Here is a 14,827-nt window from a genome sequence, read left to right on the forward strand (position 1 = left end):
CACTGCAGTCAGAGGCCAGGCCTGCTGCAAGAACTGAGTGCCGACCTGCATGAGGAAGAGGTAGCTTAGGACGGGACTGAGGCTCCACCGTGGCTGTGTCAAGTGTCCCCACCGGGTTTGTCATTTTGAAATGTGACAGACACAGAGAGCAGACTCTCCAGCCAGTAGTGTTGAGAATCGTCTTTCTGGTCTGAGCGGCCTTGCTGACTGCGGCGTTCACGGGGACCCGCCCCCACAGGCCCTGCTTTCTGGCCATGCCTCTGGTATAGGTGACCATACCTGGTGCCAGCGAACTGCGTGAGCGAGCGCCTGGACCCCGGAGCACGTGTGTGTAGATCAGGACAGTGTTTTAACTGTGAGTGGGCTCAGCGCTCCTCAGCCCTCCCGCATTCCCTGTCACAGCACGTGCTGTTGTACCCTCTCCACACTGTCGAGCTGAAATTCGTAGATAATACAACTTCCTATTTGAATAACTTCAGAAAATCAGTTTGTGACCTTAGTAGAATATGAAGAAGAAATAAGGGGAAGGGACTAGATGGGAACTCTGTACTGGCTGCACAATTTTTCTGTAAACCCGAAACCGCTCTAAAAAATAGTCTATTTTAAAAAAGAAGAAATCAGAGTAATTTATAATAAAATAGTATTTCAACCTGTGCCCGCTCGGGCACGGCAACCTTAGCAGACGGTGAAATCCGTAGGCGCGTAAGCCAGCCGGCCAGTACGGTGTGGTTGTTGGCCACTTACCGTCTACCAGAGGCACTGACGTGGGGTAGAAGTTCTGAAACACTAGGGACCATCAGAATCACCCGGGGGCTTGTTAAAACACAGATGGCTTGGCCCCACCCCTAGACTTTCTAATTCAGTGGGTCTGGGGTGGGTTTGGGAATCTGCATTTCTAACTGGTTGCTGACTGCTGCTGTCAGACAGGCTTTTGGGGCCAAAGCTGTAGCCAGTGCGTTTTTCCAAGGCGGTGGACACCTCTGCTAAACTTCCAGATGCGGGGAGCTATGACGTTCCTGCAGTTTGCAGAGTGCAGGCAGTCCCTGGGTTACGAACATCTGACTTACATACAACTTACATACACCCCAGAGTTGCGAACCAACCTGCAGTAAAGCCTGTTATATTAAATATTCGAGGTATATACACTGCCTCGTAGTAACAAATGGGCGCTACTTTGCGACTTGCATCAAAACGTTATTATCAGTACTGTATCATTACGTTCAGGATGTTTCAGTGTATCTGGAAGTGTTTCTTTAATGTTTTTATGCATGGGAAGCTACTCTATATAGGATATACTAAGACAGACGTTTGACTGACTGATGTTAGCTACGAGCGTGCCTAACTGTTCCTGCTTATGTACAAATTCAACTTAAAGACAGACTTAGGAATGGAACTAGTTCGTTGTCAGGGACGGCATCTAGTTGTATTTCTGGAAAATTGTGTCCCAACCATGTAGAAAATACTTCTAGATCCATAACGGAGTTACAGTTTCTAGGCTCAGATGGTTGTGAACAAGCTTTGCCCCTATATGAAGGCCCAGAGATACTGAATGTTCTGAGTGATACAGGACAGTTCCTTATTGGGTGGCACTGTCCCGCACGCCACCCCCCGCCCAGCCCCTGCTCACGAAATACCACAGCGACAATCAGAGAGTCCCCCACACTTTCCAAGATGCTGTCCACTCACTGGGAACCACTCACTGCTGGGACTCGTAGCTGACACAGGCACACTTCTGATTCTTTACTTCAGAGTCAAGTTCAAGGCTTTGTCCCTTTGAGCACAGAAATGGTCACCACTTAAAAGTCGGACAGGTTTTTTAGATTGTATTACAGTACAATGAGGGATCAAGAAGTGAAAAACATAAAAGGGAATTTGTATATTCTAAAAGCACATTTTTACATGCAAATATGTGTGTATATATATACTTTATATGAAGCCTTTGTTTAAGTCTATAGACAGTGCTTTAAAAAGTTAGGCATCATCTCTTAGAAATGATTCCCACTTCGAAGCATTTTTTACGGGCAAACAGGATATCATGGCTTACAGTCAAAGGACCATAAACCAAAAAACTCATTGCCGTCAAGTCGATTCTGACTCATAGTGACACTGTAGGACAGGGTAGCTCTGCCCCACAGGGTGTCCTAGCTGTAGTATTTATGGAAGCCGACTGCCACATCTTTCTCCCATGGAGCGTGTGGTGGGTTCAAACTGCTGATCTTTTGGGTATCAGCCGAACACTTAACCACTGTGCCGCCAGGGCTCCTTCATTGGACCATAAAAAAAATTCATTGCCATTGAGTCAATCTCAACTCATAGGACCATGGCCCTCCGTAACGCAGTGCGGGAGAACTGCCCTTTCCCTCCCTGGTCTCCGTGGGGTGGGGTCCACAGATGCCTCCCGCCTCTTCAGGATGACCCCTCAAGGTGGCGCGCTTGCCTGTCCCCTGTCCACTTACGGGGCCTGTGCTTACCTAACCCAACCAGTGTAACGCATCTCAGAATCAGAGCTTTACAGGGAATTGTGCTTGTAAACTAACAAGAGCAACTGCAGCCCCAAAACCCTTCGCTCTGTTGTCTAGTAGGTCAGTGTCTTTGTTTCCTCAGCGCCCAGCACAAACCTGGCATAAAACAGGCATTTAATGAATATGTGAACGAATGAACCTCTAGACTGTAGTAGACGCTAACCTCTCTAGCACTGGTGTATGAAGTAGATAGATGTTGACGTGTTGAGGGACTTAACTGCTTCCCAGGTAGACAGCACATTCTTCTGGCTTCAGTATTAAGAAATGGCTGATGTATGTACTTCTCCCCGTTTCAGGGTGGATTCATGCTGTGCTCACTTCTCAGGACTGTATGGCTTTCGGGGGGAACTTCCTGCACAACCTTAACATTGGCATGCAGCTCAGGTTTGTGTCAGCCGTGGTCGAAGGGTCTCTGCCCTTTCTTAAAAGGACAGTCTTTAAAGGTTTCAAAAAGATAAATATGTGACACGTTTTATCGAGAGTCCAAGGAGACAGGCGCAGAGAAATGACTAGGAGTGGGAGCTTTTGTCAGGGAGAGACCATCATGCATTTCAAGTCTTGAATGAAAAAAATAATTGATTCAGTTTGAGACTAAATATCTGCCTGAACTTTAGAAGTTGTATGAAAATGCCTGTGCTCTCCTTTGGTGTGGTCCTAGTGAGGGGCATCAGAGTGGCTGTCAGGACTCCTGCCTCCGTGTGCTGTGGGCCAGGGATGCACAGTGCTGCCCCCTCTGTGTGCGAATGTGGCCTCTGGGTGACTGTTCCCACGTAGCCTGATGCGGGTAGAGAGCTAGTCGTGGTAAAAGTGATCCCTAGTCGTGGTAAAAGTGATCCCTGATGAGAGACCCTGTCGGACTGGGAGAACGAGAATCACCTGGTAGGAAGCCAGCTCTCTGGGCTTCCCTGATGAGGCAGCTCTGTAACTGGGCATGCTCCTTGCGGGAACCCTGGAAGCTCGGCGTCTGTGAAGTTGTTACAAGAGATGTTGGCTCCTGTGGGCCTGCAGCTTAAAGCCGGGCGCGTGGATCTTGTCTCTGTGAACCTGAGCTGTCACTGAGGCAGAGAGCTCCCGGATGTCTGGACTGCTTCAGGGACCCCACAGAAGAGTAACACGGCGGCCAGCTGTGGGTCCTGCCTCCTCACCTTCTGAGTCGATCGGCGCCGTGTGGGTCTTGTGAGCCGAGAAGAGCCTAGGGCACCCCCGCCCCCTGGGTGGTGGGGCCAGTTGTCCCGCACAGAGAGCTGTTTTCTGAACACCTGTTTTATTCATTATAGTAGAGCCCTCATAAAATTCCTTCTGATAAAACTGGGATGTGACCTAAGGTGTGGTCTTCTCTGAAGTCCAGTGTAATTCTGAAGTCCCCTGTCACATTTGGTAAGGCCAGACCCTGGATGCAGTCACAGTTCAGTCTGGCCCAACTGTGGTGTTTGTAAGTACTAGACAGTACTTGATTGGTCCCATATATCATGGCCTGCTTCTTTTATTTTCCTTAAGTTGGTTACCTACATTTAATGTTGAAATGCGAATATTAAATACTTCTTCAAATTGTATTCCTTTAGGTGTTACGAGATGGAGAAAAGGCTAAAAACACCAGATCTTTTCAAATTCCCTTTCTTTGAAGCCATATGTTGGTTCGTAGCCAAAAACTTACTGGAAACCCTGAAAGGTAATTAACAGTTTGTACATTTTGTTCTATGTGTGATGCATGGTGTTTGTCAATTCACTAACAGCCACCTAACAGAAAGAGAGGGTGTGGCAGTCACCCCATTTTGTTTTTTAAATACACGATTTCCCCGCCAGGAATCTGTCTAGCAGATTAGAGTGTCTAGTCCATGGCCTCACAAACCTCTGTTCTTGAAGTCAGTTCTCTGAAAGGCCGCGTCCAAACAATAGAGGTGCTGTTGGAAGACGTTCGTCTCACTCATGAAATGCTCCCAAACGTTTGCCTTGAAGACTCAGGGTCATACTTTTCTGTTCTGAGTGATTCATAACAGACACTTCTGTTCAGGACCGTTATGCTGACTAGTGTAATTCACTGGTTAGTGTACGATCTGATGGCACGTCAGCTTATGATTCTGTAATGGAAGAAAAGTGTTTTCTGAGCATCCCTCTATTTATACTCAAAGCTGTTTTTTGGAACGTGGAACTTCAGGTTTGGGTGTTCTTACGTTTTGATGTAATAATCTCTGAGCAGTCAAGCTGGAGACTGTCATTCCCGTCTCTGTCCCTTTTCTGCTTTTCACGCACTTGCGCCAGTGAGAGTACTGACATTAGTATGTCTGGTTTTGTGTTGTCTAGAGTTCGTTAGTAAAGCTACTACTGTAACAGATACACGCAGATTAAACAGTATAGTCTGCCCTGAACGCTTGTTTCTTTTTCCATTTATAACTGACACAAGAAAAAAAATGTAAAATGAAGAAATGACAGAAAATTTACTCCTCAGAGTAACATGCACAGAACTAAAATAATAACACTCATTTATAGTTTCCTTAAAAAAAGAATAAAAGACCCCCTCTCTGAGCGGAGGGAAGGAACAGTAGGCCCCAAACCTCTCCCTGTGCGGTGCAGCACAGAGGTAGATGTTCTGGTAGCAGCACAGGTGCGCGTGAGGAAGGTGGGAACTCTTGGATGAGGAGGGGCAGGGCCCTTCCTCACAAGACCAGTCTCTGCTCCAGAACTGGGTCCTTCGGTGACTCTCTGACTTGTGCAGTGTTTGTGGGTATTTTCCTTGGCTGCAGGAATGTCACCATGGATCATAGAGTTGCTGTATGCAGTTTGCAGAAAAATACTGGACAGTAAGGGGCATTGTCTTCCCCTCCGGGTAAAGCCTGGGAAAGCAGGAACACATATAAGTACTTAGAAAAACACTTATAAATGTCTTTGTTTTCTGGAAATAAAACCCAACTACTGAACCCTCCAGTTAAGAGGTTGGCAATTCTGTACTCGGTTCAGAGCACTTTCTCCATCTTTCCCTCCTCTTGTCCCAGGACCTCCAAATCCCTGTCTTATGGTAGCTAGGAGAAACTGCCCACTCATGGACATGTAAGCACACGCATGCACACGCACGCACGCACACGCACACCCTGGGGTGAGGCATGGGCTTCTTTTCTCCTAATGTGTAAGAGGGCTCATCGATCAACTTTTTAGAACAAATTACGAGTTCGTCTGAAAGACAAAATACGCTGTCACGAGCAGCAAATTGCTGAGTCTTAGAATAACCACTTAGTCTTTGTTTTTGACCATCGAGGTTTCAGAAATACTGAGGTCTGACGGTAAGCATGACCCTATACATTAAAGACTCTTTTAAAACATTACCATAAAAGGATATTTGTAGGTCAAATCTAAGATACTGTTAATTTATCAGCCAGGATACCTGACATTACTCATGATTCAGTCCAGTCCCACTAAGACTTGGGTGTCAGAAAGCCAAAGGGCCGCTACGCCCATTGTCGTTGGCCTGGACGTTCATCTGGGAGACAGGAATACGGCCTTGTTACCCCGTGTTCTGTTCTTCCATCCCTAGTTTTTACTTTCCATTATGCCCTATTATTTGCCAACTTCCAGACTGGTAGAAGGCTTGTGTGATGTGCTAAGTGAGGGTGGATTGTCCAAAACTCTTAACTGGGTTTCATGTCAGTAAAACAGCCCATTCTGGATCTGTGTGAGTAAATCAGCTGCTGGGCAGAAGTGAAATCTTTTCCTTTTGCTTCAACATACCTGAAGTTTGGACCCCATCTGATACATTTTATTTGGGTTTTAGATAATCACAAATTTGGTTAAAACACCCAAACAGACATTTTAGAGTATGTGTGTGTTTACTTTTATAGTCACGAAACCTATGTGATACACCGATGATTGAATGGATCCCTGGAGATCTCACTCTCTTATGGTTGAAACAATGAGACGATCACTTGTGTAAACTTCCCCAAGTTACTCAGAAAGCTCCTTTCCATTACTGAGAGACTCCTGCTCACCTTCCTGATACGCCCTCCTCTCGTCCCCCTGGACGTAACTACTGCGTTGACTTTTGGGAGGATCCTTTCTTTTTTCCTTTCAGTTTTCTCACCTGTGGCATAAACTAAAGTAGCTTCATTTTGTCCAGTTTTGAGCTTCACACGAATAGGTTGACGCAGACAGTCGTGACCTGTCTTTTACAAGCATCATGTCTGTGAGGTTCATCCATATTTTCTGTGTCACTATAGTTCTTTCTTCATTTTTCATTTCTGTTCCGTAGTATTCTGTTGTGTGACTATGCCACCACTGATATACCTGTTCCACAGTTGAGGGCATTTTGGAGTTGTTTTCAGCTTGGGGCAGTTACGGAAAACATTGCTAAGAAGTTCTTGCCTGTGTCACCTAGTGCCAAGAGTTACTCCAGAGAATAGACCCATGGGTGTATTGCTTGGTCGTAGACAGAATTGACTAGATGATGCTACTTGGTTTCCCAAAGGGACACCATTCTACAGTCCACTGGCAGAGTATGAGACGCCCCAGGGCCTCACCCTCTGGCTGGCACTTGTAACTGTCAGATTTTAATGTTTGCAGGTATGATGGGTACATAGTAGTGTTCCTTGTACTTTTAATGTGCATTTCCCTGATTATTATGCAATTGAGCATTTTTTCATATGCTTACTGACCTTTTGGACATCCTTTTTATTGAAGTGCCTATTCAAGTCTTTTGCCAATATTTGAATTTGGTTGTTTGTTTCTATACGCATTTATAGGAATTTTTTGTATATTCTGGATTCTAGTTCTTTCAGTGCTTATTGTGCCCTGTTTGAAAAGTTCTTTCTTATCCCAAAGTCATGCAGATATTCTGAAATTTCTAGAAGCTTTTACAGTTTTGCATTTTTACATTTTGGTCTTTAACTCACTCGGAATTGATTTTTTTGTGGATGGTGTTAAAACGAATAAGTTGCCACTGATTGGACTTTGACTCATGGTGACCTTTTGTGTGTCAGAGTAGAGCTGTGCTCTGTAGGGTTTTCAGTGGATGATTTTTCATGAGTAGATCTCCAGGCCTTTCCTCCAGGGGACCTCTAGGCAGCCTCGAACCTCTCATTTTTCAGTTAGCAGCTGAGCACATTAACCTTTCGTACCACCAAGGGAGTCCAGATGGTGTAAGGACGGGTATATTGCTGTTGGTTTCCTTATAAATACCCAGCTGTCTCCGTACCATGTTTTGAGTAGTCCATTCTCTCTGTCGCTGGCAACACCGGTTTTGTCCTATACCATGTGTTGACATCGGTGCAGGTCCTGGGATATATGTCCTTTCTTCTGTTCCCTTAGTTAGCTTGTCCTCACACCAACCACACTGTCCATCAGCATTCTGGTAAGACTTGATTGCTAGCAGGCCCTCCTGCCTTAGTCTTCTTCGAGTGTGCCTTGGGCTTTTTTGTCCTTTCACTTCTGTAAAAATTTTTGGGTTAGTTTATCACAAGCTGATCTCCTACCCACCCCCCACCCCCAAAAAAAAAAAAAATGCGAGCAATCAAATAATCAGAAACCTCCTGGAATTTTCATTTGGATCACATTGAATCTAGAGATCAGTTCTGGTAAAATTTTACATCATTAGATCTTCAGTGTCCTTCGGTTTTATAATTTTTTTTTTTTTTAAAAGATCTGACACATACATCTCTTACTAGATTTATTGCCAGGTACTTCATATTTTTGTAGTCATATAAATGACATATGTATCATTATTAGATATGAAATTATAAAATAAAACAATGTATCTCACTATTGTATATAACATTATGTATATATGATTGAACCCTATGAAATTGCTGTTTCCGGAGGTCAAAAATGGTCAAATATTGGCAATTTCTTGTGGTTCAGCCTAATAACCATGTGATGGTGGAATATAGAAGCAGTTAATTTTTATACTGATTTTGTATTTACAACCTTGTCTAACACTCTTGTTGATTCTAATAATTTACCTGAGGATTTCTTTTAGGTTCTTTAATACACAATTACATCCTTCTTGAATGATGACAGCTTTGGTCCTTTCCAATCATTATATCTTTTATTTATCTTTCTTGCTTTGTTGGGTTGGCTAGGATCTGCAGGGCAATGCTGAAAAGAAGTGGTTCTAGGTGTTCATTTATATATTGTGTAATATATCTTGTTTCCAGTCTCAACGGGAAAGCTTTCAACCTTTCACTATAAAATATTATGTTTGCTGTAGGCTTTTTGTTGGTAACTTTTATCAAGTTTAAGAAGTTTTGTCTATTCTGAGTTGGCTAAAAGGTTGGAATTTTTTTTTAAATCATCATTGGTAGTTAAATTGTATCAAAAGCTTTCCCTGCGTATATTAGACAGTCCTGTGTATTTTTTTCTTTTAATCTGCTAATTTATTGGTTACATTAATTGATTTTCTACTATTAAACCAACCTAGGTCTTGATATGTTATCATTTTTTTATACTAATGCATTAGATAAGAATATTATTTATATTATATATTTCTATGTAAGTTATATATTGTATATTCAATATGTACAGATAGAAATATATTTACATAAATATATTTAGTATGTATATATTATGTAATATGTGTGTATTTTATCTCTTTTGTCGCTGTGTTCATGAGTGAAATTGGCCTATAATTTTGCTTTCTCATACTGTCCTCCTTAGGGTTTTGATATGAAAATTATGCTAGCCTCAGAAAAAAAGAAGTTGAGAGTTTTTCTGCTTTTTCTGTTCTCTGGAAAAGTTTGTGTATGACTGGAATGATTTCCTCCTTGAATCTTGGTAGAACTCACTAATGTGGCCATTGATCTGTCATTTTCTTTGTGGAAATATTTTTGACCACTGAGTCAGTTTCTTTATTGATGATAAGACCATTCAGGTTCTCTAGTTTTTACTGAGTCGATTTTGATATTTCTAGAAATATGTCCACTTCATCTAATCTTTTACATTTGTTGGCATAATGTTTGTGTGATTCTCTTAACTGTTTAGTGTATGTAGCGTTTGTAGTGATGGCTCTTTTCTCATTCTTGATATTGGGTACTTGTGCTGTTTTCTCTTCTTATCAGTTTTTTTAAAGAACTAGTTTGAGATTTGTTAATCCTCTCTGTTTTTATTTATTTATTTATTTGCCCTGATTTTTCTTCTGCTTTTTGTTGTCTTTTAACTTCGTAGTGGGTTCTTGACTCATTAATTTTTAACCTTCTTTTCTAATGTAAGCATTTAAGGCTATATGTTTCTATTGTAGTAGGTCACACGTTTTGATGCAGTGTTTTCATTATTGTCTAACCAAAATGTCTTCTGATTTCCAATATGCTTTTTCTTTGACCTGAACATTATTTAGTAGTCTATTTCTTAATATCTGTATTTCTGAATTTGCAAACATATGTGCTTTTTCTACATAGCTATTTTTTTACTGATTCTGTGTTATTGATTTCTAGCTTAATTATTTTGTGGTTAATGAATATACTATGTATGATTTAGATCCTTGGACATATGTTGAGACATGTTTATGGCCCAGGGTTAGGGATAGTTTTTGTGTATGTTTGAAAAGGATGTGTATTCTGCAGTTGCTGGATGCAGTATTTATGGCCATTGAATCAAGTTTGTTAACTATATTGTTCTTACTGAATATATGCCTCCTGATTCTTTTGTTGAATCCTCTTAGTCTATCATTTGTTAAAAGAAGTGTGTTAAATCTTCCACTGTGATTGTGGAGTGCTTTATTTCTCCTTGTAATTCTGTCTAGTTATTGCTTTCTATATTTTCAGGTTATGTTATTAAGTGTGTACAAATTTTAAATGGTTATGTTTTTCTGGTGAATTGAATATTTTATCATTATGAAATGAATGACCCTTTATTAATGATAGTCTGTTAATGTAACTACACCAGTTTTCTTTTGAAAGGCTGGTATTTTTTCTCCCATCTTTTTATTTTAAACCGTTCTGTATTTTTATACATTATGTATATATTTTGAGTTTACAGGTAGTCCCCGGATTACAAACAAGTTCTGTTCCTAAGTCTGTCTTTAAGTCGAGTTTGTATGTAAGTTGGCACAGTTAGGTATGATAGTCAAATGTTCATCTTAGTGTGTAGTACATAGTGTTCCTTTCTATGCATAAAAAACATTAAAGAAACATTTTCAGATACACTAAAACATCTTAACATAATAATACACTAATAATAATAATGTTTTGATGTGTGTCACAGTGTAGCACCCATTTGTTATTACGAACCATTATATGTATCTCGAATTTTTAATATAATAGGCTTTACAGGGGTTGGTTCGTAACTACAGGTTGTACGTAAGTCACACATTTGTAACCTGGGGACTGCCTGTGTTTTTAAATCCAGTGGGATGGTCTTTTAACAGGAGCATTCAGTATAATTACATTTAATATGATTCTGTTTCTTTTTCTTTCTTGCCTTTTGAACTGATTGTTTCTTATTCCATTTTTTTCTTTCTATTAATTTGGAAGTTACACAGGTTGATCCCCTTTTTTTAGTGGTTCATCAAAATCTAAAGGTAATCCCTTTAATGTCTTCCCAGACACCGTCAGGCCCTCAGTTCTGTAACCCCTTTCCCCACTGCTTTCCCACAGAGCTGAGAGAGGATGGTTTCCAGCCTCAGGCGTACCTGGTGCGGGGAGTCAAAGCCCTGCACTCTGCTTTGAGATTGTGGATGAAGAAAGAGGTGAGTCATCTGTCTTGTACAGTCCGCGTCGTGTCAGTGGGACAGGATGAGGACAGCAGCGTTCTTGTGCTGTTCTGGCAGCGCTTGTCAGTGGCAGTGATCAAGGGAATGGAAATTACGCTTTAAATATGACCTGCATTTTGTTATGCAGTATAGTGTACAGATGGGCTGGGTTATCTTTATGTTTAGGAGAATAGAGCACATAGTCCTCTGATCTTTAATCTGGAAAAGAAGGTAATTTCATGAATATCTAGGATGCCGACTAAGACATTACCGTATTTTTATGCACATAATGTGTGCCCTCTGCATTTGTTTGCCAACTGCGCCCTTCCCCAGTGAGGTATTTTCATAAGCACTGCTATGGCAGTTTTTTTTTTTTTTTTTACATGTTGCTGTAAAATGTAGGCAAACAAGCATAGAAGATGCACATTATTTTCATAAAAATATAGTGTGCTCAGCACTGTGCTAAGTCGTTATATGCATAACCTAATTTAATCCTCAAAGCAACTATGTGAGATCTGGGTGCTATTGTTTCCCCATTTTGCAGATGGGAAAGCTGAGGTTTAAGAGTTTAAGTAACTTGCCCGAGATAACTGGTGGAGATGGAACTTAAACCTAGGTCTCTGCAGTTGCAAAGTGTATGGTCTTAACCACTCTGCTAGACTTACATAAAAACGGAGGAAGGGAGAGTTGAGGCTTCAAGGACGAGCTTTTGGTTTTCACCAAAATGTTGTCCAGTTGTTTGCATTTGAATCTTACCACCTTCAAGACGTCATCCCAGATCTCCATTTGTAATGAGTGTTTCCTTCCCTTTTGCTTCCATAGTGTATTTCTTGTGCCAGTGTAATAAGACTTAAAAGCCATCTGTGAAAAGCAATGTATCCATGTCTCCCTCAAGAGGTTTTGAGCTCCTGAAGAAAAGGGACTGACTTCCTCATCTGTATTTCCCCTTGGAACTTTGCACGCAACACTTTAATAAGTGCTAAGTCTGTGAACCAATGAAAATACACTTCCTTATTAACTTCCTGAATGGCCACTTGACGTAAAAATTCTGCTCTTGAGAGGTATTCGGAGACATTAATTAATAGGTTATCTTCCCAATAATTTTCCACTCCCTTTCACTTTGTTATCATTATGTTACATACCCAGTAGTGCAAAGAGCTGTGGATGGATTCAGAAAATAAAAATCATGTCTTCCGCTGTCAAAGACGTCATCGTCTGAGAAGCAAAGACAAACACGTTAAAAGTTACATAGCAAAATAAAGACAAAAGATATATTGTAAAAACTATAATTCATTGCTTGCTGAAGGTTTTCGACTAGTGTTCTCAAACCTGTGAGTACATCGGCATTGCCTGTAGTGGTTTTTACAAATAAAACCTCTGGGTCCTCCCCTAGAGGTTCTGATATAATAGCTCTAGGATCTGGACCTCTGTTTGTAACAAACTTTGTGGATGATTTTGGTGCATATACCAAAATTTGATATGAATAATAAATACTGTTAACATATTATAGTACAGTAATTTATGGAAATGAATTTTGTTTTAAAGCATGATGCTTATATTTAACTGTTAAATTTGCTCTAAAAATGAGAAGCAGCTTAGCATCATGGGTAAGAGCATGGCCTCTGGAGCCAGATGTTTGCAATAAAATCTCAGCTTTGCCACCAGTAAACCAGCTTTGTGACCTCGTGTGAGTCACCTAATGCCTGCTTCAGTTTCCTCATTGTGAGATAGGGGTAAGAGGAGTATCTTCGTCACAGTGTTGTTGGAAGGGTTAAATGAGTTATTATACTTGTGAAGGTCTTAGGATAGTGTCTTGCCTGGCACATAGTTAGCACTTGATGTTGCTTTTTGTTATTAGTTTATTTTAATTATGCCAACACCAAGGAAAAGGAAGGTGTAAAGTGAAAGCAGAAATCAGTATGTTGAGTGTGTCCAAAGAACCGAATGTTCTCAGCTGTAGAGACTAATGTTTGGAAATGGGTGTGATAAATAACGGCGGTAGTTAGCAGCAGTTCAGTAAATAGGTGGCTCGTCAATTAATTCCTCTTCCCTGTTGATGAGATCTTATTCCTGTTTTGCCTTTGACTCTGAAAAGAAAAAAAAGTTTGCGAAAATTTAGTCAAATTAGAATGGATTCAAGTTAACAGCCCCAATAATGGGACAAGTTGAAATCATGTGCCATTGGGTAGGATACCATAGGCAGAACACATTATCACTTCTGTGACATTTCCTGCCAAAGATGTATAACCTGAGCCTAATAATGAAAAAACATCAGACAGTCCCATGAGAAACTAGGATTGTTTTACTGCCTACGTTCGTTCCCCTTACAAATCCTTATGTAGTATGAATTAAATGTTAGGCTTAATCAGTTACTCTACTAATTATTATTAATAGTAGTTAGAATTATGGCAGGTTTTAAGGTGTAGGTTACAAGATTACTTACTACTCAGTAAAAGCAAAGTTCAGTGTAAGGCAAGTCAACCTGCAGCCCGACCTAAGAGTTTTATAAGTTAAGGAGAATCTCCTCAGGAGGCATTATACCAACTAATGAGCTCTGAGACCTGGCTGAGTAAGAGACACTGTGGTATTTAGCTATGTCTCTACAATCTAGAGAACACAAAAATCACTTATATTAAAGTGTAAGTAACTTTGATTTTCTTATCTTCGTTAATTCAAATACAGCTTGTATCTGAACATGCCTTTGAAATTCCAGACAACGTTAGACCTGGACATCTTATTAAAGAACTTTCTAAAGTAATTCGAGCAATAGAGGTAAGTGTAGAAACTGTATGTAAATGCTTGATTGCTGTCTATTTGGAGAAGCAAACGGTCCGATTAGATTCAGGTATCCAGAGATGAATACTGAGTAATTAGAGAAGGAGAAAAATGTGAGGTGAGTGACGAGAGCTTGGTGGAGCTGTGCTGGTAGGAGGATGGTATTGGTGGGGTGAGCCAAGGAGAGCCACCTGGCTGAAAACATTAAAGCAAACTTGTTAGAAAAGTGCTTTTTGTCAAAAGCTCATAAAATCTGTGATTAGGTGTTATAATTGCATAATTAGGAGCTATCTTAGTATTTAAGAAAGGACATTAGAATTAAAGTCATTCTTCTAAAAAGCGGTTCTGTTAGTGGATAGCTCAAATTGAGAGGAAATTAAGTGGAAGGATGGAGGCCAGCTGGTAATTTAAGAGCTTAGATTAGGGCCGTGTTTGGACTATGGAAAGAGGTACCGTATTTTTACGCAAATAATGTGCGCCTTCTACGTTTGTCAACCATGCCCTCCCCCAACAAGGTATTTTCGTAAGTGTGCTATGCAAGTTTTGTTTTACAGCAGCATGTAAAAAAAAAATTGGTATAGAGGCGCTTATGAAAATATCTTGTGGAGGGAGGGCATAGTTGGCAAACAAACATAAAAGTTGTGTGTTATTTGCATAAAAATACAGTATACATCTAAGATATTAAAATGCTGTGTTTAATATCCATAGATAGAGTAGTTCATGTAATTCTCAATTGTGTTCTGACATTTTCTGTTTTTAAAGAGTGATGGTACCCCTAAAAAGATAAAATACTTAGGAATAAATCTGACCAGGGATGTAAAAGACCTATACAAAGAAAATTATAAAACACTACTGCATGAAACCC

General features: G+C 40.6%; 1 protein-coding gene across 2 annotated transcripts in view; it reads left to right on the forward strand.

Annotated features, from left to right (window-relative positions):
- KDM7A (lysine demethylase 7A) overlaps positions 1-14,827 on the forward strand; it is a 42,523-nt gene that overhangs the window by 13,652 nt on the left and 14,044 nt on the right. Inside the window, exons 7-10 of one of the 2 annotated variants that reach the window (XM_023736876.1) lie at positions 2,819-2,906; positions 4,085-4,191; positions 11,093-11,184; positions 13,870-13,959. In XM_023736876.1, coding sequence (XP_023592644.1) covers positions 2,819-2,906; positions 4,085-4,191; positions 11,093-11,184; positions 13,870-13,959 — 377 coding nt within the window. The remainder of the gene's footprint in view (positions 1-2,818; positions 2,907-4,084; positions 4,192-11,092; positions 11,185-13,869; positions 13,960-14,827) is intronic. The other variant, XM_023736877.1, reaches the window with a different exon arrangement.

Source organism: Trichechus manatus, unplaced genomic scaffold (assembly GCF_000243295.1).
Source record: "Trichechus manatus latirostris isolate Lorelei unplaced genomic scaffold, TriManLat1.0 scaffold00093, whole genome shotgun sequence".
Classification (NCBI taxonomy): domain Eukaryota; kingdom Metazoa; phylum Chordata; class Mammalia; order Sirenia; family Trichechidae; genus Trichechus; species Trichechus manatus.